Source organism: Tauraco erythrolophus, chromosome 6, assembly GCF_009769465.1.
Source record: "Tauraco erythrolophus isolate bTauEry1 chromosome 6, bTauEry1.pri, whole genome shotgun sequence".
Lineage (NCBI taxonomy): Eukaryota > Metazoa > Chordata > Aves > Musophagiformes > Musophagidae > Tauraco > Tauraco erythrolophus.
This window is the reverse complement of record NC_141470.1, coordinates 309,531-322,542: the sequence shown is the minus strand read 5'-3', so window position 1 is coordinate 322,542 and position 13,012 is coordinate 309,531. Positions and strand designations below refer to the sequence as shown.

General features: G+C 37.3%; 1 protein-coding gene across 1 annotated transcript in view; it reads right to left on the bottom strand.

The window, feature by feature from the left end:
- Positions 1 to 13,012, bottom strand: part of CD44 (CD44 molecule (IN blood group)) — a 54,974-nt gene that overhangs the window by 19,864 nt on the left and 22,098 nt on the right. The window contains exons 2-6 of the mRNA XM_086612806.1: positions 11,226 to 11,391; positions 8,580 to 8,716; positions 6,336 to 6,407; positions 5,424 to 5,663; positions 3,772 to 3,858 (exon numbers count right to left, since the gene is read on the bottom strand). Coding sequence (XP_086468932.1) covers positions 3,772 to 3,858; positions 5,424 to 5,663; positions 6,336 to 6,407; positions 8,580 to 8,716; positions 11,226 to 11,391 — 702 coding nt within the window. The remainder of the gene's footprint in view (positions 1 to 3,771; positions 3,859 to 5,423; positions 5,664 to 6,335; positions 6,408 to 8,579; positions 8,717 to 11,225; positions 11,392 to 13,012) is intronic.

The window sequence follows — 13,012 nt, the reverse complement described above, 5'->3', positions numbered from 1 at the left end:
CTGAGCATGCTCACGCCACTGAGACGGATGTGAGTGCAAGGCGAATGTATGAACCTATGGTATCATGACATTCTTCCATCAGCAAAAATATCCAATGTTTTTAGTGTAAATGAAGTTTGAAACATTCTGCTAAAGTATAAGATCGTGTTATCAGCTCCTGAAGTCCAGTAAAGTCAACGAATTCTGCATAGCGTTTTCAGGTGTGACAGATCAAAGTATGTACTGTATGTGAAATACACTCCAGTATTTTCACAAAAAGCATTCCAAGCTAATAGAAGCATGCACACCATAGAAATTTAAATCCCTCAAGCAAGCCAGTTGATAGTTTACCCTTTCTCTCCGCTAACAAAGTTATTCATCAATAAATTGAGAAGCAGAGTTTGCAAGAAGAGCTGCAATTCAAGTCATACACATATTCACCAAAAGAAAGCAAAATCTACTTCATAATGTTTCTCTGGAAATATTTTTATTCTGGAAATCCCTCACAAGCAATATTTTTATCAGCATTTAGACCATCTTACTTCTATATCTTGAAGATGAACAAAAGATATCATGTACTCTTTTTCATTCAGAAAAAAAAATCTTTAAATAATTAATGTACCTTGAAGACTAACATCAAAGACACTAGTTTTGATCAATTTTTGTGTAATATATGAAAGCACTGGAAAATGCAAGACCTGGGAATCAAAGTTCTAATGATCAAACAGGATAAACTGATGTTCTTCAGTCTGCAGTAGTTATGTTTTGTTTATCTGTAAAGTGTACAAAGTGTATGGACTTAAACTCATAACTGCACTTTTTCAAGGTGTAGCTTGAAAAAAAAAACCTAACAGATTTTGCCTTTCTGAAAAGCTGTCCTTGACTTAATAAATACTGTCTCTTCTCACAGTCACTAATTGCTCCCTAAACTTTTACTACTCTGATGCTGGTGTCAGAAAATGAGAAACCTGGACATTAAAAATCTGATCTCTGAGTGACAGACAATCAATACCCAGGTGGTCTTGGATTTGGAGATTTGGGATGGAACTGTGAACAAAATGATAATGCCAAAAAAAATCGGTTAACAAGAAAATAACTGAATAACTAAATAATTGCCATCTGACTTACTGTAATCACAGCAAAATTCTTACCTGTACCTGCTTTCCACAACAAGCCTTAGGAACTCATTTTCTTAAGTGAATGTGTATTCGTGGCTTCCCTCCACATACAAAATACCAATGCAGATGCTTTCCTGTCAGATCAGCCAAAGTACAGACATAAACCTTTTTTTCATTGATGAGATTTTTTTTCAGGGAATCCTCCAAACCAAATAAAAGGAAAATTCACCGGAGCATAAAAATGTCTGTTACATATGGATCAACAAAATCAGTCATGCTTACTATTTGGATAACTAGCTCTGATAACTTAGGGAAGTATCTCATCAATCAGGAATAGAATTTTATGACATCTGATCCATGGCACATCTACAGATGAATCATAACTTGTTAATTACAAAGAGGAAAACTTGTTTCAGCCAGGAAAGAAAGTAAATGGCAAAGTGCTGGCAGTGTATTGATCTGAACTGTGAACTTCACAGAGAACATCACCAATAACATACAAAGCCAGGGCAATAATGAAAGGAGATCATCTGAAGAAAAAGGAACTGTGGCAGTTGCTCACTTGAAGCCCATAACAAAGAAGTGTTTTGATCAGGCTAGACACCTTTTCACCAAACTTTGTTTACAAGTGGTGTGTAGTACACATGGAGAGCCACCAGTTGTATTTCTCTTTCATTCACTATAGAATTAGGCAGATATATTTTTAGCCATCTACCTGCAGATATATGCCAAATAGTTTTCCTTAATTCCTCTTAATTTTCTGCTTTCCTGTCTGTGGGATTGTTCTCTGGGAAATTAAATTGTGGCTGGGATATTCCAATGAGCTTGTACTGCTGCACAATGTAAATAGTAGACATTGTGGCATGGCTTTATCTTCTTTTTCATTTGTTCTCCATTTACCTTTCTCCTATGCTACTAAATATTTGATGACTTCTCATGGAGATGCACAGCTTATACATAACTTCTGAAAGGAGGGCTAAATTACTCATTCGTTTGTAACATAGAAAAATTAAACGGCATGGGTCTGTTTGGCTTTAAATTGATGTTGCTGAGTAATGGCTAAAGATATCAGAAAAGCACAGGTGCAGTACCTACATAATCCTTTTTTCCAGAAAATCAATTTATCAATCCTAAACCAATAAGCCATCATGCCAATGCTATCACTTCTGTGATACACAGGTATCAGTATTGAAATCTTTTATTGCACAGCTCTGTAGTTATTTTTAAGATCTTAAATACCTCTAGTTTTCCCTCTGTAAAATAGTCATGCCTATGAGAGAGACCTGTTAGCAACAGGGAAGGACACACGTATTTACAATTAACACATTTGATAATCAAGTACTAAAAGAAAAATTGAAAGCTTTCCTGCCTAGAAGCACTTCACAGGTTTTTGCAACTGTTACAGAAACATCTGTACAAGGAAGCACTAAGTCACTCATACATACAAAAGCAAATGAATATGAAGGAAAAATCACCACTGGAGTCAACCAGACAAACTCTCCACTGTTACCAAGTGGGATTTCCTCTACCTTGCAGGCAATACTTTGTATCAAAACCTTGCATTTGAATCAAGCACCAGAAAATTCTCTACTTGCTTTCAAGGTTTGGGGGAAAATCAATCTGGTATTTCTTTTTCCATTTACATATTTATAAGGAGTTACTAACCTTCACATCCTCTGAGACAAGATGCTTGGTTGAATGATTTCTGTCTTTTAGTAAAGCTTTTGCTAACTGTGTAAGACATACAATCATTCGTACTCTATCTTGTGATTTCTAAATACAGTAACAAGGGCACCAGCCCTCCAAGTCACATAGGCCAATTAAAGAAATTCCTCACTATCACGGGCTTCCGTGGTGGGAAAAAATAGTCAACAGGAAGAAACTTTCATCTCAATCAGTTCCATCTTTACTACGACCAACCTCTGTAGATTTCCTTTGTATAATTAAAATGTTCTCCCTTTAGGTTCACTTTATTTTCCAGGTCAAAGATCTTTATCGCTCTGAGCTTAAGAACTAGAGGAACTTAAGAACTAGAATGAATATATGTGCAGTTGCACTTTAAAACATGTAAGATGACTTTAAAAGATTTTTATTTGCTGTAGCTGTTGTGCACTATATATTTGATAAAAACATCATAAGCAGATTTTCCCCACTCAGTACAGCTTTTCAAGGAGAAAGCAGAGAAAATGGTTACTGTTCTTTTGAGCCCTCAAAGCCTGTGCAGCCACCATAGGTCCCAATTTTTTCTCATGCACATTGCCAACACCAAGGACAAAATTAGTTTTTGCAGCACGCAAGTGGCTTGGCAATTGGAACTGCCACTTAAAGCACTACTTTAGTGAGTGAGGCTGTATTTTTGATGTGGATTACCCACATTCACAACCATAAATGTATTAGAATCACAGACACCTTCATCACAAATTGACAAAAATATCCTTTTCTACCTTGGAAATCAATTGACTTCAGTGGTAATTGGTTGCACTGATTTGTAGTGCTTCATAAACAGGTGTGATAAAAAAGCAGTGGGAAACACAAAACAACCATCTTTCTGAACGTCTTTCAAAAATTGGAAATTATGTATACTTCACCACTTATCAGAATGTCCTCCTGAAAGAAGAAAGCAGTTTTAATGCAATCTATGTTTGATGTAGTTATTATATTACATAAATCTTACTAGTACTCGTAGGATACTGTCCACCATCTTTTTCATCAGCAGCCGTAACCAAAGAGATGTCAGGTGATACAGGATAAACTTCATCATCTGTATGGTGAAGAGCGAATCATTACTATTTCATCAGCTGAGTTGAAACTTAGTACTCACAACTACTTCAATTATTCTATACTGCAAGCTTCCTTCTTTCATTTATTGGCCCAAGAGAGAGGAAAGATGCAGACTAGACTCTTCATATAATTCAACCCCAAATAGCCTTAATTTACTAAGATACTACAGATATCAGCAAAACAGATTATTTCACGAGGAGTACGTATTACAGTGGCAATGAACATTCTGGCAATTATCTGTTAATGTGATTCAAACTCTAATTGTAACTGTATACCATCTGGACACGGATTCTAAAGCAATGAGTGGAGTTATTTGTATTACCCTCTTTACTGAGATATATTCTGAAATCTAGCCAAAAAATCTAAACTCTGCATTTAAGAGTAGTTGCTAAGAATTGTCATCGCAAGCAATTGAAGTAGATGGCACGCACCTTGGAGAATGGCTCTGATCCTAGTTCCTTAGGAAAAGAATGTTAGGATTTACCTTTCATGATACTAACTACATGGAAAAACAAGCCAAAGATGTCATGAGCATACCACTAGTAAAAAGTCATTTTCTAATCCTATATGGTCCTGCTTTTTTTTTTTTTTTTAATTTCAGTATTTATTGAGGATAATGATGCATACTACTGGTATTCTTCACTGGTAAGTTATTGGTGATTTGATAAAAAGCCAGTAGTCAGAGATCATACAGTAAACTTTACTGTACTTAGAGGATGAATTGTATTTGTATCCCTTAAGTTCTAGGAGTCTATCCCTTAAGTTCTAAGGAGCTAGTCTTCCAGACCTCTGATAATTTCAGCCACACAAGCAACATAAGAGATGAAACAAAATATGCATCACTTTCACAAGAAGGCAAGATAGAGGCAAGGCACTCTAATTCACTAATTTGTCACCCTGTAGAATGCCCTGGAAAAGATTATGGCATTTGTATTTGATAGGGCTTCATTAAAACAGAATTCGGTTTTACCACCAAGAATATATTAATAACATTTTAATTTGTCATTTTTATCTCTCTGTGCATTCCGCAATATGGTAAGTCGTCCTAAAAAACTCCTGTAGTTGTGCAAAGAGAAATCACTTGTATTGTAAAGAGAAATCACTTGTATTGTAAACTCCTCCTTGTTCTTATTGTTAATTCATCCTTTTGCAGAACAGAGAAGTATATGTCATCCTTATCTCTATATACCCATGCCCTCAGTCTCACTAACCTCTCCGTGTTCACTGATAGATGTGCTTCTGAGTCTTTAATGAAATAAATATTTTAATAAGAACAAGAGCAAATTCTTAGAACCACCTATTCTCAACCTCCTGGGAAGGTTTAGGTGGGAAGCTACGCTGATGTGTGGCTGCTTTGTACTCCCATGCAATCAAAAAAATCCTTAGAAATTCAGAATGCTTCTGTTTTCTTTCAAACACACACATTCTTGTACTTCTCCAGGATATAAATTAGAGACGGATCTTTTCATTGCCTCATGATATCCTTTAACTAGCAATGCAATCCTTCACAAGAGTTATTTTACAGGGGCAACCTACTGTCCTTACCAGAATCTTTTCTAGGAAATTCTTTTTCACCTCCTCCAGAAGAATGATCTGGTAGCTGTGAGACTGGAGTAGCACTTCCATAATACGAGGGGCTGGCTTTCCTGATGGAGATATCTGTGGGAGTTGTGTCATGTGTTGATCCACTACCTACATTTTCATCATCCACACCTGAGGATGAGGACTCGCCGCTATGACGCGTGCCATCTGCATTATAACGTGAGCCATCTGCATTGTCAATGACTGTTGGAAAGAGGAAATTAAGCAGCTGATAATATCAAGGAGCTACATAGCTATATTTCAGTAATGCTAAACAGTTTAAGTACTATAACAAAAAAATAAAGAGAAACAGTTGTGGATTAATACCACTTCATCCATTTTTACCATCCTAACTGATCTGTCTAGATCATACATCACTAAACTATCTAATGTATATCTGCTAACGTATAGATCTGTCAAACATACAAGGCTTAAGTCTGTATCAAATATTTTGATATTTAGATCTGACAATTTGATTGTGAACATAAAATCTCAGCCTCTGTAAAGTCCATCAGAATTTTAGAATTGGAACAAATAATTTATTATGAGAGTTTTCTTCTATTTCCAGCTCCTTCTCTAACAAGCAGGTCAAACGAGATGTAGAAAGGTTGCCGTCTTAAGCGAAGTCCTATATGTCAAAGAAACATTAGCAGTTCTGAGGTGCTAAAAAATATTTGGTAGCACCTTGAGACAAATAGAGCTCCATAGGATTTAGGGAAAGACAAGTGACTAATTGCTTTAATTACTGTTGACCAACTATTGACTTTTTTTTCTTATGTTTGGCTTGATTTTTAATACTAGTAATTGTTAATTAAAAAAAGAAAATCAGATCCTAAAAATGAAGCAAGTGGTAGGTTTTTATAAACAATACAGTACCTATTTCACCCTGATTATTGAGGAAAGAAGAGTCTAGTCTTTCAATTGGCTCGCATGCTTTGTCCCTTGTTTCTGTAAAAGAAGGAAAACAGAAAATATTAATTTGAGAAAATTGAGGAAAGAGTCACATATATACCCATATTAATTGTACATAATCACAAAACATCAGCTTCAGATGTGGATAATTGAAAACAAATTTCCAAATCAAACTTTAGTCACTGATCTACCTACAGTCCCCTTTTGCTCCTTCCCAGGTGAGGCACTTCGAGATTGCTCTGTCAGCTAACAATGAGATTCTCCATTTCCACAACCATTCCAGAACATGGTTGCAATCAACGTCAGTTAAAATAGTCTTATGACGCAGTTTCAACGCAGACAGTCCCACTGCCATGGTGGCAGTGGTAGCTCTAATCCTTTTTAGCTGGAGGGACCCCATCCCCTCCATAGAGGGCTCTGCACAGGCAGAGTGTGCCCTGGTTTGGTAAGCACTGCTTGCTGCAGTGGGCTGTAGTGCCACGCTCGGGGCCAGTGTGTGAGGCACCTGCTCATAGTGACGTAAGACAGTAACACTCAGGAGGAGTTGTAAAGCTCTGGTGGGGATGGACATAGCTGTATCAGGAGAAGTGTCATCTGTGGGTGACAGAGGATGGCAGCTCACCTGATACTACGCCATGCAAAGATGATTTTTAATTATATGACCACCAAGAATAAAATAAAAAAATATCACTGCCATTCAAATCATCAATGAATTTTGCTTTCAACTTTCTGTAAGATCTGTTTCCACTGTGAATGTAATAATCTACTGGAATTCAACACACTTGAAGTTAGTCCAGATTTTATCTTCAAATACTGTGTTCAGCATCTGTCAAAAGACTATCTATATTTTCCTAATAATTTAGTAAAATATTTGCAACTATTAAAAAGTTCAAAACCTTAGAAGGAAGTGATCTTCTGAACCACATCACTATCTAACTGCCTGATGTCTGAATGGAGATTTACTTGAGAGCAAATACTAATGAATCTGCAAACAGCAGCCATGTCCATGGGCCTGGGATGACCACCTTGGGCCTTGGAGCTGCTGCAAATGGCAACCACTCTTACCATTGCTTAACACAAATAACTATTGTTCACTATAGAAGGTTATGTGAGTCAAGGGCTGGAGCACCTCTCCTATGAAGACAGGCTGAGAGAGTTGGGGCTGTTCAGCCTGGAGAAGAGAAGGCTCCGGGGTGATCTTATTGCAGCCTTCCAGTACCTAAAGGGGGCCTACAGGAAAGCTGGAGAGGGACTTTTTCCAAGGGCATATAGTGATAGGACAAGGGGAAATGGATTTAAACTGAAAGAGAGGAGATTTAGATTAGACATAAGGACGAAATTCTTCACTCTGAGGGTGGTGAGGCAGTGGAACAGGTTGCCCAGAGAAGTTGTGGCTGCCCCATCCCTGGAAGTGTTGAAGGCCAGGTTGCATGAGGCTTTGAGCAACCTAGTGGAGGGTGTCCCATCCCATGGCAGGAGGTTGGAACTAGATGATCTTTGAAGGTCCCTTCCAACCCAAACCATTCTATGATTCTGTGTGTGCATGAATACGAGAGATGACTGCCATTGCCTGCAACAGTTATCTCTTTTAGATTCACTGGTTCAGTGGTTCACTGCACTAAGCCATTATAACCAACTGTTCTGAAGCTACTAAGTTAATCCCAGAGGCAGAAAATTGTTTAGCTCATAGATTCATAGATTTCTAGGTTGGAAAAGACCTTAGAGATCATCCAGTCCAACCATCCCTAATCCCCATTAAACCATATCCTCAAGTAGATCATCCACCCTATTCTTAAACACATCCAGGGATGGGGACTCAACCACCTCCCTGGGCAGCCTATTCCAGTGGCTGACAACCCTTTCAGAGAAGAAATACTTCCTAACATCCAACCTGAATCTCCCCTGACTAAGCTTATACCCATTTCCTCTTGTTCTATCACCCAACACTAATGTAAAGAGCCCTTCCCCCACCTCCCCACCATCTTTTCTCAAGTATTTGTAGGCTCAAAGCATACTAACGACAAAATGGGTCAAATTAATTGCTGGCATTACAGACACTTCTAGAAGCTGAAAAAGGTATTTCTTCTCAGCTGAAAAACAGGTGATATTTAATATAGAAGCCCTCATTCCAGTACCTTAAATAAGGGATTATATATGTTATTGTTAGTTAGTCTATATCCAAAATACATCATAAAAGCATATACATACCTGTCGCATTATAACAGTATGCATCATACCGCCCAGTTGCGTTTGCTGAAAGTTTGTAAATGCCAGTATGATTCGCTGCACAAAGATGATAGGGATTGATTCGTGGGATAACAATATTCCCCACTACAAAACCATACCTGTGAAGAATAGAGGAAAATACACCACATTACATATTATAGCAAATGGTGTAAAGGTTCTAGGTATCTCCAACATGAAGAAGCCATTATTTTCGTCCTACTATATTTTTAAAAAGTGCATGAGTTTATGCATACTTTTTGTATATGAAGGGTGTTCCTTTCTGACATGTAGCTACATCAGTCTCCAGCCACTCAACACCATTTGGCTTGTAATTTCTAGAGTTAAACCTATTTTGAGTGAGCATCTTATTAGCTAGGGCGATTGGTTCCAGACAAGGAAGTGAAAGTGAGGGACAAGGAGGCAAGGGCACTGTTTATTCAGTGTGAAGTTGCATTAACTGACACTAAAGATTGGCTTCTTTTTTCTTCGAGGAGTCACATTTTCATTGCGTTGCACGCATCATACCGCTCAGTGACATTTCACACAGAAACATCGGGGTTCAATTTACAGTATCTGAGCAAATTTAGAGAATGGTTGTAAGACACATCACTTTCTGCAAAAGCTGACAGCTTAGTAAAATGTTCATCCACAAATTCTTACTGTATCTTTCAGTTGAACAATGTCGCTATTGTGCACAGAGCTCACATATTTCAGTGAAGACTGTGGTTAACGGAGCTACATAATGCACAATGGCTAATTACTGTTTTGCAATCCTGTAACACCTGGTTAATTCCAATATATTTAGCTTGGAGGTGTGATAGAATGGTAATGAGAACTGGAGTTTAGATTGGGTTTAGTGTTACTTCTTGAGAGGTATAAATTATCAGGGAGGAATAAATTTCAGAGGCTTCATCGTTTGCAGATTTTAATCTGTGAGCCCCATTCTAGTTAAGTTTAGTGTGCAGATGGAATTATAAACTGCTTTACTCACACTTCCAACCGAGCCTACGATGTTGACATTAATCATGTACTAGTGTTATGGTCTGTTGATTCACCCTATTCACTCACTATTCCACGTGTATTTTGATAATTGTATGCAGTATATTTTTTCTCTCCTACCCAAGCTTGCTAAGAGCCTAGCCTTACTGAGGGCTGTCAGAAGAAAAGGAGGAAGGAATCCTACCTACATGCCTTACATGTCCAAATCTGTCCTCTGCTACAATGTGAATTAGGGAGAATTGTAACATTAATGAAAAACTACAGCTCCCCACTGCAAAACACATTTTAATGCATTAGGCATTAAAAAAGTAAAGCACCACTAATTAAACTGAAATGAAATAATTCACAGGAAATAGTTGCAAGCAGTACTGATGCTGGTTCTATTTCTCATGGTACCAGAATGAAAGTCTTAAAATTTGGGAGAAATGCCCACTGAACTTTTCTACTTCAATCAGTTAGAAGATAAACTTAATTTATCCATATTTGGTGTTTGTTTTAGACTGTAATAAAGATTGAATATCTACTGAAATTTATTTCAAGTCTATAACGGTTTACCAACATGACTATGTTATTTGATCTGAAAAAAAAAAAAAAAAGCAACTTCAAATTTACCGCTCCTGAGTTCAATCTCTTTTCTGCATATGAATGTTTAGGACAACTTGCATAATAAGTGTATTATGCATTTTGTAAAGCAAGATCACATGATCATCTAGTCTGACATATTTACAGACCTATAGGACTGTCCTGACTTGATTACTGTTTGAAGAGAGGGCATCCTTGGGTAAAACATTTCATCTCAATGAAATTTTGGCATGACAAGAACCTACTACAACCCTTGTAAGCTGTTTCAGCCAATACTTATTATCCTTACATATTTTGTTGTGTTAGTACTTACTTATTTTTTTTTAATTCAAAATCTTCTGTGAGTAACTTCCAGTCTCTTGGTCTAGTTATTTTTTGCTAAACTGAAGAGTTTGTATTATTGGATAATAATTTGTTGTCCTATAAATCATTAATTACAGAGGGTAATTAAGTCACTTGACGATGTGGTTTTGGGTTTTTAAATAATTTTTATGGCTGTCTTCTGAAACGTCTCCATTCACAGATTATAAGAATACACTAATATTGTGGCCACTTTTTCACTGGGATGTCAGTGATGAGTTCATCCCTCACAGTACCACTTGCTGTTTTTACTGTTTCTTGACAAAATGGAGTTCCCCATACTCTATATACCATCTTCAGTCTTCAACTCTACATCGAGTCATTAAAAATCATAAATACTTTTCACATACTTATCTTACCAATTAGTCAGTAATACAATATGATCTGAACATCTTCCTAATTAGTTTATTCTACAGTTGTTCTTTGGTTATCTTTAGATTTCATCTGTAAGACGTTTGATTCTTTAAAGGTAATTGGTAAAATGTATATGCAGTCAAGGACTTATTTGCTACCGGACCCAGAGCAAACATACACATGTACAAAGATGTTTTGCTCATCACAGAATATAACTTGAGGACTGATACAGCCATCTAATTAACAGCTACATGAAGCCAACTGTAATTGTTACACTATAGCATGGATGGATAGACTTGTTATGATAGATTATTTATTCAAGAATTTCTTTACCTGCAAGTTTCAAATCCAAGTTCATGAGCTTTCTTCAACTGCTCTAGTGTTGACAGGGTACTATTGAGAGCTCTGCAGAGTTCTACTGCTTCAGATCGTGTGAGACTGTAGCGACCATTTTTCTCAACGTGAAAAACTCCTCCATATCTGCAACTTACATTGAATTCTGTTATCAACAGAAAAGAAAAAAATAAATTACAAATTGTTGGATTTAATGCTTCACTGAAGATGTGGAAATGATTTATTTTCAAGCATAGTGCTTTCAAAGCAATACAAGAAAAAAAGTAGCAGCTACTGATTAGTTCAGAAAGAGTTAGCACTTTTAATCACCTTCTTCATACTTCCCTTCTTTGTACTGAGACATAAGCCAAAGCTTCAGACTTTCCAAAAATAGCAATACAACATATTTTTGTGAGGTATCTAGCACTTTTAACATACCATTAACAATAACATGAAAGCCTTGGAAGCTACATTACCGCAAAACTAACTGAATATTCAAATGTGTTTGAAAACAAAATATTTAATTCATAACAGAATTTTTAAAGATGAAATGGTGTATAATCAGTCTATGGTCATAAGGTCCCTTAATTATCTCATTGTGATGCCTTCACAGTGAATCCTTTTAAATGAATATATACCTCAATCCCCAGGTTCAGAACTAGTTCAAGCAACGTGTTCCTATTATTAGCTAGACAAAAGCAGAAAGTTTGCATTGGTTTGATGTTGCATGATCTACCTGAGACTAATCTAGACGAGCTGCACAGATATTCTGAACTAGAACAACATTATGCTGTTAAATACTCACTGAAAGAATCTTTAAGCTCTTCTTATTCAATCTGCTGGGGCAGATAAAGAAGCATCAAATACAGGTTATGTAAGAGCTCACATGAATGAACTTCTTGCTCTCTATTCATTCATCTTGACAGTATTTCCCTCCATTTTGAAAAGTTTCCTCTTGCTGAGCTCATGCTAATACACAAATATCTTATGGCTAACCCATCTCAGAGTTTAAATATGCACTGCAGTAAGTTTATTTAATGTTAAAGGACACCTTAGATGGATTTTAATTTAGTAATACTGTAAAGGTTTGCACCTGTAAGTAACTTTTAATGGCAAGTAGTATGATGATAAAAATAATGAATAAAATAATAATAAAAAAATTAAGTGCCATAGTTATGCTGTGCAATTTGTTTTCTGGCCTTTAGCCTGGGAACCCTAAACAAGCAGTACATTCAAAGCCTATGGGAAGGGAGCACCTCATACAATTCACTACAGACACTGAATGAAAGGCATAACTGACATCATCTACCTGGACTTGTCCAAAGCATTTGACGCTTTCTCGCATGACATCCTTGCCTCTAAATTGAAGAAACATCCTCTAACATGGAGAAACAAGAGATGTCATCCAGAGCGTTGGCCATCCAGATGTCATCCTGCCATCCTTGACAGGCTGGAGAGGTGGGCCTGTGTGAACCTTATGAACCTAATGAAGTTCAACAAGGCCAAGTGCAAGGTCTTGCACATGGGTTGGGGCAAATACAAGCACAAGTACAGGTTGGGTGGAAAATGGATTGAGAGCAGCCCTGAGGAGAGGGATTTGGTGGTGTTGGTTGATGACAAGCTCAACACTAGCCAGCAATGTGCACTTGCAGCCCAGAAAGTCAACCGTGTCCTGGGCTGCATTAAAAGCAGTGTGGCCAGCAGGACGAGGGAGGGGATTCTGCCCCTCTACTCTGCTCTCGTGAGACCCCACTTGGAATTCTGCATTCAGCTCTGGGGTCCTCAAC